The sequence below is a fragment of the Malania oleifera genome, chromosome 1 (assembly GCF_029873635.1).
Source record: "Malania oleifera isolate guangnan ecotype guangnan chromosome 1, ASM2987363v1, whole genome shotgun sequence".
In the NCBI taxonomy this organism is placed as follows: domain Eukaryota; kingdom Viridiplantae; phylum Streptophyta; class Magnoliopsida; order Santalales; family Ximeniaceae; genus Malania; species Malania oleifera.
In genome coordinates this window covers 142,458,334-142,477,371 of record NC_080417.1, presented here as the reverse complement: position 1 = coordinate 142,477,371, position 19,038 = coordinate 142,458,334, and the positions used below count along the sequence as shown (strand labels likewise).

The window sequence follows — 19,038 nt, the reverse complement described above, 5'->3', positions numbered from 1 at the left end:
AAGTACAAGGCTAATGGCACAATAGAACGATACAAAGCCCGCCTTGTGGCAAAGGGGTTCACTCAGACATACGGCATTGACTACACCAAGACGTTTGCACCAGTAGCAAAGCTAAACACTATACGGGTTCTCTTGTCCCTAGTAGCAAACCTAGACTGGCCACTCCATCAGTTTGATATCAAAGATGCTTTTCTAAATGGTGAGCTAGAAGAAGAAGTGTTCATGACGCTACCACCAGGATTTTGCAAAGAGGGAGAAGAAACCAAAGTGTGTAAATTGAAGAAATCCTTGCATGGACTCGAGCGATCACCGAGGGTGTGGTTTGATAGATTTGCAAAGGTGATAAAGAATCAAGGATACCGACAAGGGCAGTCAGATCACACTATGTTCTTCAAACAGTCCAATGAGGGAAGAAGGACCATCCTGATTGTGTACGTCAATGACATCATTCTCACTAGAGATGACACAGAAGAGGTGGAGAGATTGAAGAAAATCATAGCCACAGAGTTTGAGGTAAAAGACCTGGGTCAAATGCAACATTTCTTGGGAATGGAGGTCGCCAAATCAAGGAAGGGAATTAGTGTCTCCGATAGAAAGTATGTACTTGACCTTTTGACCGAGACTGGCATGCTTGGTTGTAAACCAAGCGATACTCCTATCGAGGCAGGAAAAAGAACGGAAGACGTAGGAAAGCTTGTGGATAGAGACAAATATCAGAGACTAGTAGGTAGATTGATCTACCTCTCTCACACTAGACCTGACATTGCTTTCGCTGTAAGTGTGGTCAGTCAACATAGGCACTCACCAAAGGAGAGTCACCTAGAAGCAGTATATAAGATTCTCAGATATCGGAAAGGCTCTCCAGGTCGAGGACTATTCTTCAAGACAAGTGAAAGTAAGAAGGTAGAGACCTACACAGATGCAGATTGGGCGGGATCAGCAGAAGACAGAAGGTCTACTACCGGCTACTGTACCTATGTTTGAGGAAATCTAGTAACATGGAGGAGTAAGAAGCAGAGTGTGGTAGCCAGAAGCAATGTCGAGGCTGAATTCAGCGTTGTTGCACAAGGGATGTGTAAAGGGCTATGGTCACAAAAACTTTTGGAAGAACTACACATCACAATAGAGCTCCCCATCAAACTCTATTGCGACAACAAAGCCGCCATTAGTATTTCTCATAATCCTGTTCAGCACGACAGGACTAAACATATAGAAGTGGACAGGCATTTTATAAAGGAGAAAATTGAGAAGGGGACAATTTGCATGACCTATATCCCTACAAGAGAACAATTAGCAGATATTTTCACTACGGGATTACAGAGATCTAGCTTCGAAGAGTTTATTTGCTAGTTGGACATGATCAATATCTATGATCCAACTTAAGGGGGAGTGTGGAATGACGGCCAGCAATGTGAATGACAGCCACAATTGGTGAATGACGGCCAACAATGTGAACGACGACCACGGTTGGTGAATGACGGTCACCTACCATGGTGGGTGAGCCAACACCACCTACCATGAGATTTTGCCACAAGCCAGAGGCTATAAATTGAGACCCCCCACCAAAGCTAAACTACACATCACAACTACAAGTTGTGTCCTCTTCTGTTTTTCCATATTTTATTCTCTGTGTACATGTTAAATAGGGACCCGAGTATGTAAAGAATACACAATTGAATATACAATTGATTCATTCTCATTCTCTACAGTAAATATGTGTTAGTTGCAGCAGTGGTTTAAGTACTGGACAATGGACATGCAAGTTGATGTACAGTTATTGCTGTGAATTCAGACTACTGTAGTTTCCCTTTCCATTTCTCTCCCTCCACCGCAGACACTTGCATTCTTCTTCTCCCTTCTTCTTTTCTCTCCTTCTTCCTTCTCTTCTTCTTCCCTTCTTCTTCTTCTTCTTCTTCTTCCTTCCCAAACTCTATTTCTCTCTGTCTTCCTCTTGCTGCTGCTGCTTCTTCTTCTTCTTCTAATTCTCTCAATTTTCTTAGTATAGCTAAATCTTAATATTTGTCCTACACCAGCTTGACTTTACATTTTTTATCATTTTACATTTTTTGGGTAAAAAGCATGTCGAACCATCAGATTTATAGATGCCACAACTGCTGTTGCCTGGTTGAGAGCTTCGTGACTGAGATGAACACTTAGCTGGTAACGATGGTGCCAGATTGTCAGATGGTACGAGTGGTGGTCCAAAGTGAGTGCAGCAAATTGAGTTTGCAATTAGTCGTAAATGGAGAGGCAGAGAGGTCATGGTAATCTCTGGCCTGTGAGTTCTAGTAGCTGCAGATGGGGGCTGAGTAGATGACAAGCAGTGAACAGAGTAAGGCTGTGAGTTCTGGAGAGAAAGAGGGAGAGGGGGAAAGGTCGTCGTGATCTCTGATTTGTGGGTTCTGGTGGCTGCAAATGAGAGCTGAGTTGATGGCAAGCAATGACATGACTAGAAATGGCACTAGCAGATTTCAAGATATCGATGTTGGGTTGTGCACAGTCTTAGGAGTACCCTCCAGTCAAGAATTGGGGCTTTACAATTACTAGCCAATATAATATGTTTTTCTCTCAATGTTTTAAAAGGCGAGGCTTTTTAACCCTTAAGAGACGAGGAGGCGTAAACTTTAAGAGGTTGGGGCATAAGCCTTTTGAGAATTTTATTTTTAAATTAAAAAATGTAAATAAATTATATACATTATAAAAATAAAGAAAAAACAAGAAAATCACAAATATAATGTAAAAATAATAATAAATATAAGTTGCAAACTACTTGCTGGCCATTCAAAAATTGCCAACTTGAATTCATTATGTAAATCATGACAAGAGATAGTTATAACATAACAAGTTCAAATTATTTTCAATATCTAAGACACATCTTTTAGTTATCTTAGAAAGGTTGAGGTTCAAGAGTTTTAGAAATCAACTCATATTATGACATTCCTTTTACATAAACATATAATTAAATTTTTCTAGCCAAATGGCCCAAATAAAATTTGGAAATCACACACTCAAAATGTGTAAGCCTCAACAAAAAAAAAAAAAAAGCAAAGGATGTGCTTTTAGTACAAACACTTAAGCCCCATAATAAAATGCGTTAGCTTTTTGGGATTTGGTATTTTAGATTGAAACTTAAGGCGTTTTGGGCATGCCATGCCTTGAGGTGAGTCTTGATTGAGTCTTCTAAAACATTGTTTTCTCATGTCTTTCTTTGTTCATGGTCTAATGTTCTGGTGTCTTAGAAATAGAGGAACCACACCAACCCATCTCGAACTTGGTGGTTAAACTCTACGGTGGCTTCATTGCTGGTATGCCTGGGGAGAAGGGGGTTCTGCAAAAAAAAAAAAAAAATAGCTTGATACCAAGATGATAAAAAGCTTAACCCCTCTCATTCTTATTACTTTTTTAATACAAAGAGAGAGAGAGAGGGGGGGGGGGAATAAAAAATGACACTGCAATTGTTAATGTGCTTTCAATTTTGGAGCCTCTATTTTAAAAATAAACTTGGGGAAGAGTGGGTTAGCTTGTTTTAATTTGGATATTTCTAGATTGTTAGATTACCATTTTACCTAAAAGCTTAAGTTGCTAGGTTGTGGCCCAACAATGTACATCAATCACACCCCAACACATGGAGAGATGAGCAAATGATAAATAACACCTATTACAAGGAATAAAATAATTTTTAAACACCACACAAACACAAGCAACAAGACTAGAACTTAGGACCTCCGGCAACCTGGCTCTAATACCTATTAGAATACCACTTTACCTAAAAGATTAAGTTTCTAGGTTATGGGCCAACAATGTATATCAAGATTTAAGATAGATCTTTGGAATTGCCCTCTTAAGTTAAGAGTATGGTATTCACCGTATTCTTAATTGGCCTTTGAGTTATCTAGGTGTGCCTTTAGGTGGTAATCCTAGGCCACTTGGGTTTTGGGATCCTAAGGTGGAGGAGGTGTCTAAGAGGTTGGATGGGTGGAAGGATGCTTTATTTTCTCTAGGTGGGTGCAATACACTCATTCAAACTTGCCTTGCTAGTATTCCTCTTTATTTCTTGTTTATCTTTAGAATACTTGTGCAAGTAGCCAGTAGTTTTGAGAAGATTATGAGAGACTTTCTTTGGTCTAGGGTGAGGGAGAATAAAGATCATTTGGTTAGTTGGGATGTTTTATATAGGTCAAAAAGGAATTTTGAGGTGGGGTGCTTTAATGGGTAAATTGTTGTGGCAATTTCCATTAGAGTCTTCCCTTTGGCACAAAGTTATTAAGAGTAAATTTGTCTTTGCAAGATAATATGTGGGATGCTAATTTGGGTTTGAGATGTTCTTGTGATGGTCCTTGGAAGGGTATTTCACAATTATATCCTCTTTTTATTCCTTATACAAATTTTATTGGGGGAATCGGTATCGTGTTTGGTTCTAGGAAGACATTTGGGTGTGGGATTCTTCACTTCGTTCATCTTTTCCCCCGTTTGTTTTAGATTGTCCTTTTTGCCCAATGAACCACTTTCTTCTATCTTTATTTCAAATGGGGCTGGTTTCTATTGGGATTTCCATTTTCGTAGGACTCTTAATGATAGCGAGGTTTTGGAGCTTGCCTCCTTATTAGTTTTGATGGACAGCAGGCTGCTTTCACAAAGGAGCAACTATCATTCTTGGATTCTAGATTCTTTTGGTAAGTGTTCTTGTAAATATTTTTTCGATCATTTAAACAATAAAAGCTTGTCTTTTCCGCTCATGGTTTTAAATAACTGCCGCGACCGTTACGTTACAGTTTTTTGGATTACCGATACCGTTACACCGCGAAATTGGTGGGAAGAAAAATCACAGCTGTAGCAGTCGTTACGGACTGCGACCATTACATAAAGGCCTCTATGGCCATTATGTAACCACTACGGGACTCTTACACCAAAAAAATTATTTTATTTTTTTACTTTTTCTTCTCACTTTTTCCCTCTCTTTCATACATCATATACCATGTGGCGAGAGGGAGAAAAGATTATAATGAGGATGACAATGATACAAAATTTACTATTTCTTTAAATACTCATAAGAGATGCATTAATTAACAATTTGAAAATACTAACTTATTGGGAAAACATTTTATTTTGATAATATTAGATATTTATGTTATATATTTTTCAACTTCAACCTTCTTTCTATTCTAGCTATTTTATATCTGTATTATTCGCATGTCTTATGTGTCTAATAGATTAATGGAGTTTATAATGTATTTTGTTTTATTAATTAATTTAGCACACATAAGAATTTATCACAGATAAGAACAATGAGAAGTATAAATACGTGCACACACGTAATTTTTCTTCAATGGTGGTTGAAAACAAATGTAAAATTGTTGCCCTTCCCAAATAACTTAGTTACTTGAACTAAAGGATCCAAAATACACTAAAACTCTTTCTACAAAGAGCTAAAAGCTTAAAACATGCAAGTATGCTAATATGCACAAGGTTGTGCGTGCTTCAAAAAAATTCACAGCCGTTACACCTGCTTCCCGTTATGTAACATCCGCTACTCCTGCTTTCTGTTACAGCCGTTACCGTTACGTTATGCTATCCGCTACTGCGATTTAAAACCATGTTTCCGCTTCATATATCAATTTAGAAGGCTAAAATCCCCTCCAACATTAAGACTTTTATTTGGTTCATCGTTCTTAATAGAGTTAACACTAACAATCTGCTGCAAAGTAGAAGGCCTTCTAAGGTTTTATCACCAAATGTTTTTTATCTTTGTTTCAAAATTCAGAATCTGCTTATCACCTTTTCTTGCATTGCTCCTTTTCTTGGAGGGTGTGGAACAACCTTTTTGGTTTATTTGGAGAGAATTGGGTGTGTCCTGAGTCCATGGAAGATTTGTTGGCTATCCATTTTTCAGGCTTTGGAAGGTGTAAGGATGCTTGGGCCTTGTGGAGGTGTGCAATTTTTGCAGTTTTGTGTGGGCTTTGATTGGAACAAAATGTACTTATTTTTGCAGGGAGGAAGATGTCTTCCGTTATGCTTTGGAATAGGATTCAGTATTTGGCAAATTGGCTTCTTTGTGGGCTGTTGCAGTAGGGTTTTTAAAAGGGTTTTTCATTTTCTGATTTACAGCATGATTGGTCAGCTGCACTGTTTTGATTTATTTTGAACTTATTTGTATTTTTTTAAGGAGGATTACTCATGCTCGTTGTTGTATTTCTCCTTCTTAATAAAATTTTTTTTTTTATCAAAAACAAAAAGACACCGCGTCCACTTTTCTGTTCAATTAATTTGAATAAAACAAATATTCTATCAGAAAAATTTTGAAGAAAACAAATAAAGGATAATGTATCACTCTTTTAGTACTACCAGCATGTCACATTTCACAACTCCATCAAAAAGCTGCTTTGAATTGCAAACATATTCAAATTATCGAGTTTGAGTTTAAATTTAAATTGCATAAGTTGAAACATGAGAGAGCACACTGAAAGCAACACTAAACTATGAGGGTGTAAAATGAGATTCTTGTGGTTGTCCTGGTTAGTTTTGATTGTTCATCTTGTTTGACAGTAATGTGGCTATTGGTTTGTGAGTGTTGGGATGGAGTCTATGAATCCCAAAAATAAGTTTCCTTCATGCTGCCATTGATAACAACTGAAAAGTTGGATGGAAGGAATTATGTTTAGTGATCTAAGGATGTTTGGATTTATTTAGCAAGTTTAGGAAAATCTGACCACTTGATCCAATCTAGTCCTCCTGATGAGATGAGAAAAGAAGTGTGGATTCAAGGAGATGCCTTGACTGTTTCTCTCTTGTGGAAGTTGATGGAGGCCCAGATTGCACAGATGTGCATGTATCTAGATACATGCAAGGAGATTTGGGACTACGCCAAACTTTTGTACTCTACTAACATTACATGTATGATTTACCCTATGAGTACTTTCAGTTGCAACAAAGATATAGGAGCGTTACAAATTATTTTGTAGAGATGAAACATATTTATGAAGAGCTTAACATCATGCAACCTATAAGTGCCAATGTTCATGAGATGCAGAAGCAGAGGGAGCAGATGACAGTTCTTCGGGTTCTAGCAGGTTTGAAACCCAAGTTTGAGGAAATCTGGTCCCAAATACTTAGTAGTGCAGAGTTTCCATCATTTGCCAATGTTTATTCTCATGTCCTTCGTGCTTCCTTCAGCACACATTTCCCTGCTCTTGTATCTAGTTCTAAGACAACAACTTTTGCCATGCATGGTGATTCTATTTTCTAACCAAGCAACTGCAAAAGTTATTGAGGTGGTTCGAGTGGACGTGGTGGTAGAGATGAACGAGGTAGAGGCACTCCTTGCACGTGTGCGCATTGAAGATGAGGTAATCATACTATTGAGCAATGCTGGGATCTCATGGTAAACCCTTCATGTGTTGCCAATGCAGCCACCACTGACCCCACACCTTTGAGGCCAAGTGGGGAACAAGGTACTATATCTATGTCAAAGGAAGAGTATTTCAAGTTCCAACAATATCAAGCGTCACAACAAGCTTCTCTTCCCATTGCATCTCTTGCCCAAACAGGTAATCCCACAGCATGCATGTCATCCAGTACTTCTCATCCTAGTTCTTGGGTTATAGACTCCGCTGCCGCTGAAAATATCACAGGTATACCTAATTTCTTCTCTACTCTCTAGTATCCCTAAAAACTTATCTTGTGTTACTCTTGTTGATGGATCCACCATTGCCGTTAAGGGAATTGGGACTGTAGATCCCACTTCTTCTATTTCTCTTCCTTCAATTTTGTATTTTTCCAAGTTTCTTTTCAATCTTACATCAGTTAGCAAGATTACCAAATCCATGAATTGTTCATTAACAGGCTTCCCTAATCCTATGGTCATTCAGGATTTGAAGACGAGGAAGACGATTGGCGGACAACGTGGAGCTAGTGGACTTTATCACTTTGAGCTGCTATCTACTTCAACCGCCTGCACTGCTATTGCCATACCTCTCCAAATTCATTGTCACCTTGGTCATCCTTCATTAGAAAATTGAAATATCTAGTTCAAGATTTGAGTTTTGTGTCCTGATTGTGAGCCTTGTCAGTTGGGAAAGCATCATCGTGTCCCTTTTGCTTCCCAAGTCAATAAACAGGCTGCAAGCCCTTTCATGTTAGTTCATTATGATGTTTGGGGTTCTAGTAGAGTTGTGTCCAAGTTGGGTCTTGAGAAGACATTTGGGTAGAAAGAATTTGTTGGATCTGTTGATGCCTCATTTATTTAGATCATACACTGTTCGTAATGCACCAACAACAAAGTTTTTTCTTTTCAAAGGAAGGGTCTCTTCATGGGGATTCTACTTATTTAGGAGTTTCAAGGAAAAAGAGGTTGATGAACTTACTTCTTTGCTGAGTGAGTCAGATTCTTTTGCTCCTCGAAATAGGGAAGATGACCAGATCTGATTAGGGGATTCCTTAGGTTCTTGTTCTTTTAAATCTTTCTATTTCTCATCTTTCGAGATCTACAATCCCTCGTCCTTTTCCTTTGTATCATGTCATTTGGAAGGCAAAGGTTTGTCCTTTTAAGGTCCAAGCTTTCACTTGGACTCTTATCTCTAAACAGGATTAATTCAAATGACTTGTTACATGCAAGGAAGCCTCACAAGGCTCTCAGCTCAGATATACGTATGTTGTGTCGTGAGTCCAATGAGACTAATGCATGCCTTTGTCTTCGTTGTCAGGTTGCAAGGATTCTTTGGGATGTTTTTTCTCCTGTCTATGTGAAATGTGGGTGGCTCCGCAAAATATGTGAAAGGTCTTGTGAGATATTGGGTTTTGGGGAAGATACATAAGAGCGAGGGCTCTATGATTCTGTGCATTGCATGCAACCTTTTTTGCTTCTTTCTAGGCATTCTTATGGAATTTTGCAATTAGCTATTAGGATACCTTATCCTCCATCTTTTGACTTGTCTCAGTTACTAATAAATTTTTGTTTAATCAAAAAATAATAATAATTAGGTTAGTTGGCCAGCCAAAATTTTTCTCGGAGTAATGGGCTTGGTCCAGGATGTTACATCACCACTCTCTCATGTTCTCCAAAACTCTGCATCTTCCACAAACATGGTATAAAGATCCTACACAGCCTGGGACTGGGTAAAACCATAATGGATAATAATCTGCACTCACCATATACATCACAAACAATACAATATCCCCAGAAAATTTATACCTAGCAATCAAAACAAAGTTTGTTGTAAAAAAAATTTAATTACTTAGACTTTCTCACCATTAATAACGAAAGTTGCATAGACGTTGAAGATTTGGCAATTTTCAGCAATCAAGAGCAAGAGGGTTGCATCATCCCAGTCAAGATGTACGCATGCATGATAATTTCATGTTTATGATTTAACTGAGCCCTCAAAACAGAAACAATTCTTATATTAACTTACACCATAAGAAGAAAGAAACAAAACTATTCTATTAAGTGCTTCCAAACTTCAGCTTTCAGCAAGCGTGCTACACACACATTGTGTATCTGTTACTCAACAAAGGGAAAAAGAAGAAGATACTTAAAGAGGATACAATTATAAAATGAAAAGCATATTATTAACATGTCTAGACAATGATATCTGAGCCATGCTCCTTCTAAATTCAAACCTATCAGGAAATATCTCAGTACTACGTTGCATAACACTCAGTCTAACTCAAATTTCTGATACTGCTCATCGAAACTAGAGAGATTATCAGCCATTTCAACACTATGAATAGCCACTATTTTAATTGAACATGATGATTCTCCATATGCTTCCAGACATCAAAATGCAACAAAAAAGAAGGTTCCTCCATGAAGAGAGCAAAATAACAAAGAAGCAAGCAAAGAAATAGGGGCACCTAAAAGAAAAGAAAATAACTGACTTCTTTAGACAATGAAAAACAGTTCTCACCATGACTTGATGACCATTGTATAGCATTGACGGCCTTTTTGTGGCTGTTTAGAGCTATATACGCCCTTTGAGAAACTTTGCCTAGCTGGATGTGACCCTTTGATTTACTCCTCAACAATGATATAACATGGCATGGTAAATCAGCATCAGAAATGCTTCCAACTACAAACAAAAAAGATGTTTCAGAAAAGTAAACTGCTTTAATGAAATTGATCCCAATCAAACTGAATGGAGAATGTTTTATTTTTACTTGTATTTCTAGGAAATAATAAATTTGCTGAGTGAACTGGAAAGGACAAATGAATTTTAGTAGGGCCAATTTAATTTCTTTGTTTACAATCCAGAGAAATTGTACCAGCAATGCCCATGGTGCTACTAGGCAAAAATCTGATAACTTAATCCTGCACCCCCACCCCCCCTCCCCCCCAAGAACAAAAACAGAAATTTAATTTCAAAACGAACAAAATATAAGTCATGTTCATATTACTCATAACCAACTGCCATCATAGTTCCACACAACTACAAAGAAAAACCTTCAATCACATGAACACTCTAAACAAACTTGCAACTTAGGAGGCTGTTTGGTATCATTTCTACTTTCTGTTTTCTGTCTTCATTGTTGTAAACACACGATGCCAACGCATTGTTTACATTATTAGTTTTTCTGCTTTCGTATGGATTTTGAGTTGTGGCAAAAAACTAAAATTCAGATGTTATGACATATTTTCGACCAATCTTCCACTCCTGCAAGTTTCTAGGAAAAATGAAAATTCCATTCAAATTCCCCTTGGAGAACTCAGTGATAGGAGAATCATGAAGAACAAAAAACAATAAAGATGAGGAAAGGCTCGGACAAAAAAACCAACCCCAACCCCCATGATAATCCCAAAGCTGAAGCCTCTCAAAATTACCAATTTTGTATCTTGCAGGTAAGGCAAAAAAAAAAATCAAGAAACCTAAGAGACAAATTCCCAAGGGTTCATATCGTTAGCAATAGCACTAGCACTAGCATCCAAATTTCGCACCCATGCTGACAAGGCTTCCTGCCCCCAAAAAAATAATTGCCATGTATTACTTTAACCAAAGGGAATTATGCTCTAAAAGGGGAACCACCACCACCACTTTCCCACATATAAGATGTTTCAGATACCAAACTACCCACACCCAAACCCCCTCACACTTAAGCTTACAAACAATCTCCTTACTAACAAGGTGGTCCATCTCACCATCTCCAGCCTTCAACAGCAAAAAACCCCTCAAAATAATTTGGAAGGCCAAAGTTCCCTCAAAGGCTTTTATTTGGTTGGTTGTGCAAATAGATTTAACACCAACAATATGTTGCAAAGTACCCCCAGGGTGTGGTTCAGATGGTAGTGCGGGCTGCGGGAGTGCCTCTCACGAGGTCAGGTGTTCAAACCCTCCCGGGCTTGTTTCCGCCCCTGGACTCCTGAATTTACCCTCCCTTTGGAGTTGTGGGGTTAACTTCAAGGGGCGCAGGATTAGTCACGTGGACCGTAAAACGGACACGTGGATACCCGGTGCGTAATCCAAAAAAAAAAAAACAATATGTTGCAAAGTAGGAGACCTTTAAAGGCATTTTCTGTAAATGTGTGCTTTTTATGCATTAGCAGTTCAGAAACAATTTCTCATTTGTTTCTGCACTGTGATTTTCTTGGAAAATGTGGGACAAGCTTTTTGGTTTACTGGGAGAAATTTGGATTTGCCCAGACATGGTGGAGAATTTTTTGGTTATCTATTTTCCTGGTTTTGGTAGAAACAAGGATGCTGTAGCATCATGGAGACATGCATTTTTTTGCAGTGCTGTGAGGTTTATTGCTGGAACATAATGCACATATATTTTATGGGAAGAAGCTGAATATTTCTTTCCTGTGGGATAAGATTCATAACTAAGCTTCACTCTAGTGCATTGGTTCTGGGTGATTCAAAGGAGTGAGATTCTCTCACATTCAGTGAGATTGACTTTCTTTGTTGGTTTATTGATGTCTTTCCTTTGCTTTTATTATTTTCAGTTTTTTTTTTTTTTTTCCCCTGTTTTGTTTAGGAGGATTCTTATTCTCCTTTCTGTAGATTCTTTGTCTTTAATGAAATCCTCTTCTTTGGATATCCCAAAAAAAAAACGGAACTTTCTAACTTACAAGCAACAGATACTGCAATCCTAAACAAAGACAAATAATAGAAATAGATACAGGAAATATAAGCCTAAGTTAAAGTACTCCAACCCCCTAATGTGAAGTGAGGAGATGACAAGACAGAGTGCAGTAGAGACTAGAGAATATAAGACCAAAGACCAAAGAACACGATTCTACGCTGATGTAAAAAACCAAGGAACACAATCTAAAAGAGCAAAGAACACGATTGTACACTGATGTAAAAAACCACCCCTACCTCTAACATTCAACAACACCAAGAAGGAAAAAAATACTACTGGACTATTAATTCTAGAAAAAAAGCAAGTATCCCACTCCCACACAATAAGATTCCCCCAACCAACCCCTTTTTTATCATTAAAGAGAAAATTATATTAGCAAGGCATCAAAGGGACGCCACCCCGTGGTACAAAACATCAACCACTCTGTAGCGTGTTGCAAACATCAAGGATTACATAATGATCATTAACAATTTTCCCACTAAGCCAGCTGAAGACAGCAACAAGCCACTGGACTTTGCAAGTCTGATCCGTAGTTGAATCTTTGAAGGCTCTCTTATTTCTTTCTTTCCAAGCACACCAAAAATGGCGAGAGGGATGAGGTTAAAAGCCTTTTGCTTCTCCTTGGTGACTCTGATGCCTTTCCAAGCCCAAATATCCCCTCCAACTGAATTTTCCGTAACCCACTGCTGTCCAGTCAAGGATAGAACTAAATTCCACAAGTTCATTGTCTAGGGGCAGTGTAGAAGAATGTGGTTGACTGATTCTGCATCAACCATACGAAGGAAACACCAATTTGTGACTGTAAGCCCTCTTCTCTACAGATTGTCAAGGGTTAAAATATTTCAATGCATGGGCTCCCAAACAAAAAAAGGTCCTCCATATGTGAATCCAAGGGGAGTAATTGCAATTCGTTCCCAACGATTCTTGTAGAAAGATTTAACAATGAAAACACCATTTTTGTCCAAAACCCATTTTGGTACATTGGGGAAACAGAATTTATAGAGAATTTTGTAAAAGCCGGAGAGTGCATGAAGTTCCCAATCTGCCACATTCCTAGTTAAATAAACATTCAAAAAATTCCCTGATCAGTTATTTGGAAATGATGTTTGATAAGGGCATTTTTGTCACAAGCCAAGCTGTAGATGGAAAGAAAGACAGCTCTAAGATTACTGTTCTCACGCCACACATCATACCAAAAATAAACCTTACCCCATTTCCCACTTTGGCCTCATTTCCCACTTTGGCCCCAACCGACCCTTGAAAAGGGAAAATATCCCACTTCATACACCTGCCCTCCCAAATGCTCCTAACAAACCCAACATCCACACTTGAAACTTAGTTTCTCATTAAAAAAATATATATATGGAGAACTTCTCTTTAACATTTTTCTTAGTCATCACCCCATTTCCTTTATATTTTTTTTGTTTTTTTTTATAGCAAAAGAAAATTCATTAATAGGGATATATCATCACCCCATTTCCTTAATCATTCCCTCTTTCTAGAATCCCTGAAACTCTCTTTTCTCTTCATCATTTCCTTAATCATCCCCCATTTCTTTAATCATCCCAATCCCCCAAACCTCCTCACATTCCAACTCATACGCCCATAATTTAACTAGCACCCTGCTCCCCCGCATAATTAACGATAGTGGATAATCTATTCAATTCTTCGTGCACCATCCTTTTTTTATTCTCTCGTACATCTTAAATCTAACCACCACTCTCAATTCTTGGTCTAAAACTCACTGATTAATCCCATGCCCTGAAGGAGTTTTCATGGGTCACACCGTCAAAGCTGTCTCCCGCACCTCAACAGATTAATGGCTATAACCCCCCCCCCCCCCCCCAAAAAACCAGATTAGAATCCCACCTTAGGCACAAAGGATTATTAATAACTTTAGTAAAATCACAAATGGAGGAAATACCTTATTCGGAGTTCAAGCCCCAATAGCCAAAAGCCCCTCATCAACTCAACATCCTATCCCAGCAGCCGAAACTTTCACTAGGCAAACACCAACCTGTGCTTCTTCAGAGAGACTCCAAGGAACATCATCCCCCTCCTAGTGCTACTTAAAAAATGAATATTCACCCAAAACCAGTAATTGTTGAAGCAAAGTTATCCTCAACCCATTTCAGCCGTCAATTGGTCCAACCAGTAATCCATTGTCTGATTCACATAGATTCACCATCTTACCATCCAACTTCAAGTACTCTAATTGCAGCATATCCCCGAGATCTTCCTCTACAGCAAGCTGCTCTGACCACTCAAAACAGACAGCAGAGAAGAGAACAGTGTCCGCACAAGAACATTATTATCTATTGCAGCACCCTGCCAATCTAGCCCATTCACTGCCGTATTCCCCTTTGGAACCACCTCATCCCTATGTTTGACCTTATTCCCTAGCAATTCCCCTCCAAGCAACACAGCCCCCCTTCAAATCCACACTTCATTCTTCGCTTCCTCCTTATCCTTGTCATTCCCTTCATCTCCTGCTTTCATAACAGCCTCACCATAGCATTATAGTGTCTCCATAACCCTGGACATGACCCAATTCTCAAATTGCATCCCCTTGGTGCCCTTGCTTATCAAAAAATACATATCTTAATTTTTTAAAATTAAAAAAAAAAAACAAAACAAAACAAAAACAAATCTAAACCACATTCCCTAAACCCTACAGTCATAAGACAACCCAACATTGATCCCTTGAAATGGTGATTGAAAAAACACTCGAGCCATATTTATCCCACTCAGCTTTGTGAGGAATTGACAAGGGCTTTATCACTTGCAATTTCCAATCTATTCCAACTCTCAGTAATTACTATTGAGGGCTAATATCACTTTGCTCCCTCCTTGGGCTTTTTTTTCCAATTGATAGAAAGATGTGACGCAAACAACAAACAAAAACAAACAGCAAACAAATTTCAACAACAAAATGAACAAAAATGATGTAGAACAAGAAGCCAGACCATGGGGAGACCCATGTTGGAGACTAATTCAGAAGAATTAAGTCAAAGGACTGTTGGTTTAAGTTAATATTTTATTGTGTGTTTAGTCTAATTAGTATAAGATTATGGGTATTTGGGGCCTGGTTCAATATGTTTGTGCATTTTACGGTTTGTAATTCCAAGCATCTTTAGGAGTTAATGTGTCATTTCTAATTTTATAGGCTTTCTTATAGATAGAGTGTGAAAGCCATGTAAGAGGTGGTTATAGATGAATTTGAACTGAGAAGTGAACGCGATTTTTCCCCCTATTGTTCTCTTTCCTCTCCTCTCTTCTTCCTTCTTCATTCTTTTTGTGCTTTCCCTCCCCTTCTCTCTTCTATTTCTTCCGATTTCTCTCACTGCTGTAATTCTTTGGTGCTGTCCTACATCATTTGGTATCAGAGCCCAACAACAATCTCTACTCTTCCATTCTCAATCTCCCATCTTTGATCTTTCTATTTCTTGTTCTGCTGTATCCATGTTATGTTATGTAACTTCTCTCTGTAACTTCAGCCTAATCTGACTTTTACAGAACACCAGGCAGATTGGGAACTTCATGCACTCTCTGACTTTTACAGAAATCTCTATAATTTTCGTTATCAAAACATCAACAATAAACCTAAATGGGCTTTGGACAAAAACAGGTGTTTTCACTGTTAAATCTTTCTACAAGCAGCTCCCATGGATGGGAAGAAATTGCAACAACTCCCCTTGGGTTCATATTGGAGGACAGCAGTCCCTTCAAAGGTTGCCTTTTTTGTTTGGGAATCCACACATGGAAATATTTTAACCCTCCACAATCTGCAGAAAAGGGGGCTAACTGTCACAAATAGGTGTTTTCTTTGTATGGCAGATGCAGAATCAGTCAACCACATTCTTCTCCTCTGCCCCAAGACAAGGAACTTGTGGAATATGGTTCCACCCTTGAATGGATATTAGTGGGTTATTGCAAATTCCGTAGGAGTGGAGATTTGGGCTTGAAAAGCCATCGGAGCCACCAAAGGAGAAGCAAATGGCTTTGAGCCGCATCCCTCTTGCCATCTTTTGGGGTGCTTGGAAAGAAAGAAATAAGAGAGCCTTCCAAGGTGCATCTACTCCGCTTCAGGCTTGCAAAGACCAGTGGATTGCTGCTGCCTCCAGCTGGCTTAGTGAGCAAATTGTTAATGATCATAATGTAATCCTTAATGATTTATAAAATCATTGCCAAAGCACTTGCTGAGAGGTTCAAAAAAGCAATACCAGAAGTCATTGGTCAGTATCAGCATGCTTTTGCGGCTGGAAGAAAGATTATGAATCCTGCCCTTATTGTTAATGAAGTGGTGGATGTCAGTATTAGCATATTAATGTTGGATGTTTCAAATTAATATATATATATATATCTGTTTAATAAATATTATATAATAGTCGTCGGTTTTCACTTTAATTATATATACTTTAAATTTAATATATTAGTTTTAACGTTTTTGTTGGATTACCACTTTACCTAAAAGCTTAAGCTATTAGATTGTGGACTAGCAATGTATATCAAGCTTTTACACTCCCCCACACGTGCAGCCCGACAGCACATGGAGAGTAGATAACACCCATTATAGGGAATACAACAATTTTTTAAACACCACACAATAAACACAGGAAACAAGACTAAAGCCTAGGACCTCCTAGTAAACTACTCTGATACCATATCGAATTACCACTTTACCTAAAATCTTAAGCTGTTAGGTTGTGGACCAACAATGTATATTAAGCTTTAAAAATTTCAAAATATTAACTACTACTTCAACAGTTTCATATTTATGATGCTGGAAGTTATACTTGTAACTTAATTTTACCTATATAGACTATGATCCAGCTTCATTTCAAGATACATTTTCCTTTTTTGAAATGACTTTATCTTTTACTCTTTCTTGAAATCTATATTTTGTTGGGTAACTAAATGACACTACATCTCCTATAGCTCTAGTGTTTGTGAGTGCACTCAAAACCGAGCCCACTGAGTAATCCTGGAGGTCATGTGCACAGTGACTATATGCACCGAGAAATATTCTCCGTATGCATTAAAGACAATGGTCCTTCCACACCTCAGCTTCTGATAAGTATTTGTATTTTCATTTAATATTAATTTTATTAGTAAATATTTTTCCTTCTATTATATTTCCAACAATGGATGTCTATCTAAAGGAGGGAAAAAGGGGAATAGTGTGCCAAACAGATATGAAGAAAGCATTTGAATCTACTCGGGAAAATGAGCTTTGGGGAGCTATGGAGTATTCAAATTGTAAATGCATTAAACCTCAAGCTTCTCAGTGCTCATAAATGGCTGCCCTTCTTATTTCTTTCGCTCCTCAAGGGGCTTGAGACAAGGAGATCCCTTGTCCTCTTTTATGTTTATTTTGGTCATTGAGGTGCTTAGCTTCATATTGATGAAAGCTACTGAATGAGGGATCTTTAGAGGTCTGAAGGTGGGCAACAATGGAAGGCTTACAGAAGTCTCTCATCTTCTTTTCGCAAATGATACTATTATTTTTTGTGAAGATGATCTCCTTCATATCCTCAAGCTTTGATGCATTTTGTTAGGGTTTGAGGTCGTTTCAAGCCTAAAAGTGAACCTTGGCAAAAGTGAGCTTATTCCAATTGGGGAGAACACGGAGGGTACTTTCTTTGGTGGTCCTTTGGGTTGCAAGATGCGAACCTTTCCCATTAATTACCTTGGTCTCCCCTCAAAGCCAAATTGAAAGATAAAGGAGTCTAAAACCCTATTATTGAAAAGTTCGAAAGGAGATTAGCAAGATGGAAAAGAAATTTCTTATCAAAAGGAGGCAGGCTCACTCTTATCAAGAGCACTTTGATGAATCTTCCAATTTACTTCATGTCCCTCCTTCCCTTACTAGCCTCAATTGCTAGGAGATTGGAGGGAATTCAGAGAAGATTTCTTTGGGGAAACTTAGGGAAGGAGTTTAAATATCACCTTGTTAGGTGGTGATCAAACAACACATTTGTTCGCGAGGTTTAGGGTCGAAATCCCTCCACACTTTCAATAAAGCCCTCCTCGGAAAGTGGTTATGAAGGTTCATGAAGGAGGAAGACCACCTTGGTGGAATATTATTGTCTCTAAATATGGGCTTGAGCACAATGATTGGACGACTCACAATAGAAGAGGTCCATATGGAGTGGGAGTATAGAAATTCATCAGAAAAGGATGGGATGATTGTTTTCCAATTTGTGACATTTCAAGTGGGGAATGGGGCCAATATTTATTTATGGCATGATGTGTGGCGTGAAAATCGTAATCTTAGAGTTACATTTCCTTCCATATACAGCTTGGCTTGTTACAGAAATGCCGTTATCAGACATCATCTCCAAATCACTGATCATGAAATTTCTAGGACATTCTTTTTACAAGGAACATGGCAAATTGGGAACTTCACACACTCTTTGACTTCTATAGATTTCTATACAATTTTTGTCACAAACATCCCCAATGAGCCAAAATGGGCATGGGACAAAAATGGTGTTTTCACTATTAAATATTTATACAAGAAGCTCTCACCGTTGGGAAAGAATTGCAATAACTACCCGTGGATTCACGTTTGGAGGACAAGAGCCCCGTCAAAGGTTGCCTTTTTTGCCTGCGAGTCCGTAAATGGAAATATTTTAACCCACGACAATCTACAAAAAAGAAGGTTTACAATCACAAATTGGTGTTTTCTCTTTATGGCTGACACAGAATCGGTCATCCACATTCTTCTGCATTGCCCTTGGACAAGGAACCGTGGAGTTTGGCTCTTCCCTTGGCTGGGCAGAAGTAGGTTACAACAAATTCAGTTGGAGGAGAGATTTGGGCTTGGAAAGGCATTAGAGACACAAAGGAGAAGTGAAAGGCTTTGAACCTCATCCCTCTCACCATTTTTGGTGTTCTTGGAAAGAAAGAACTAAGAGAGCCTTCAAAGATTCATCTACTTCGCTTCAAACCCGCAAAGCCCAA

The 19,038-nt window shown here is 38.4% G+C and overlaps 1 protein-coding gene across 1 annotated transcript in view; it reads right to left on the bottom strand.

The window, feature by feature from the left end:
* LOC131166091 (uncharacterized) overlaps window positions 1–19,038 on the bottom strand; it is an 85,047-nt gene that overhangs the window by 51,523 nt on the left and 14,486 nt on the right. The window contains exon 2 of the mRNA XM_058124361.1: window positions 9,903–10,064. Coding sequence (XP_057980344.1) covers window positions 9,903–10,064 — 162 coding nt within the window. The remainder of the gene's footprint in view (window positions 1–9,902; window positions 10,065–19,038) is intronic.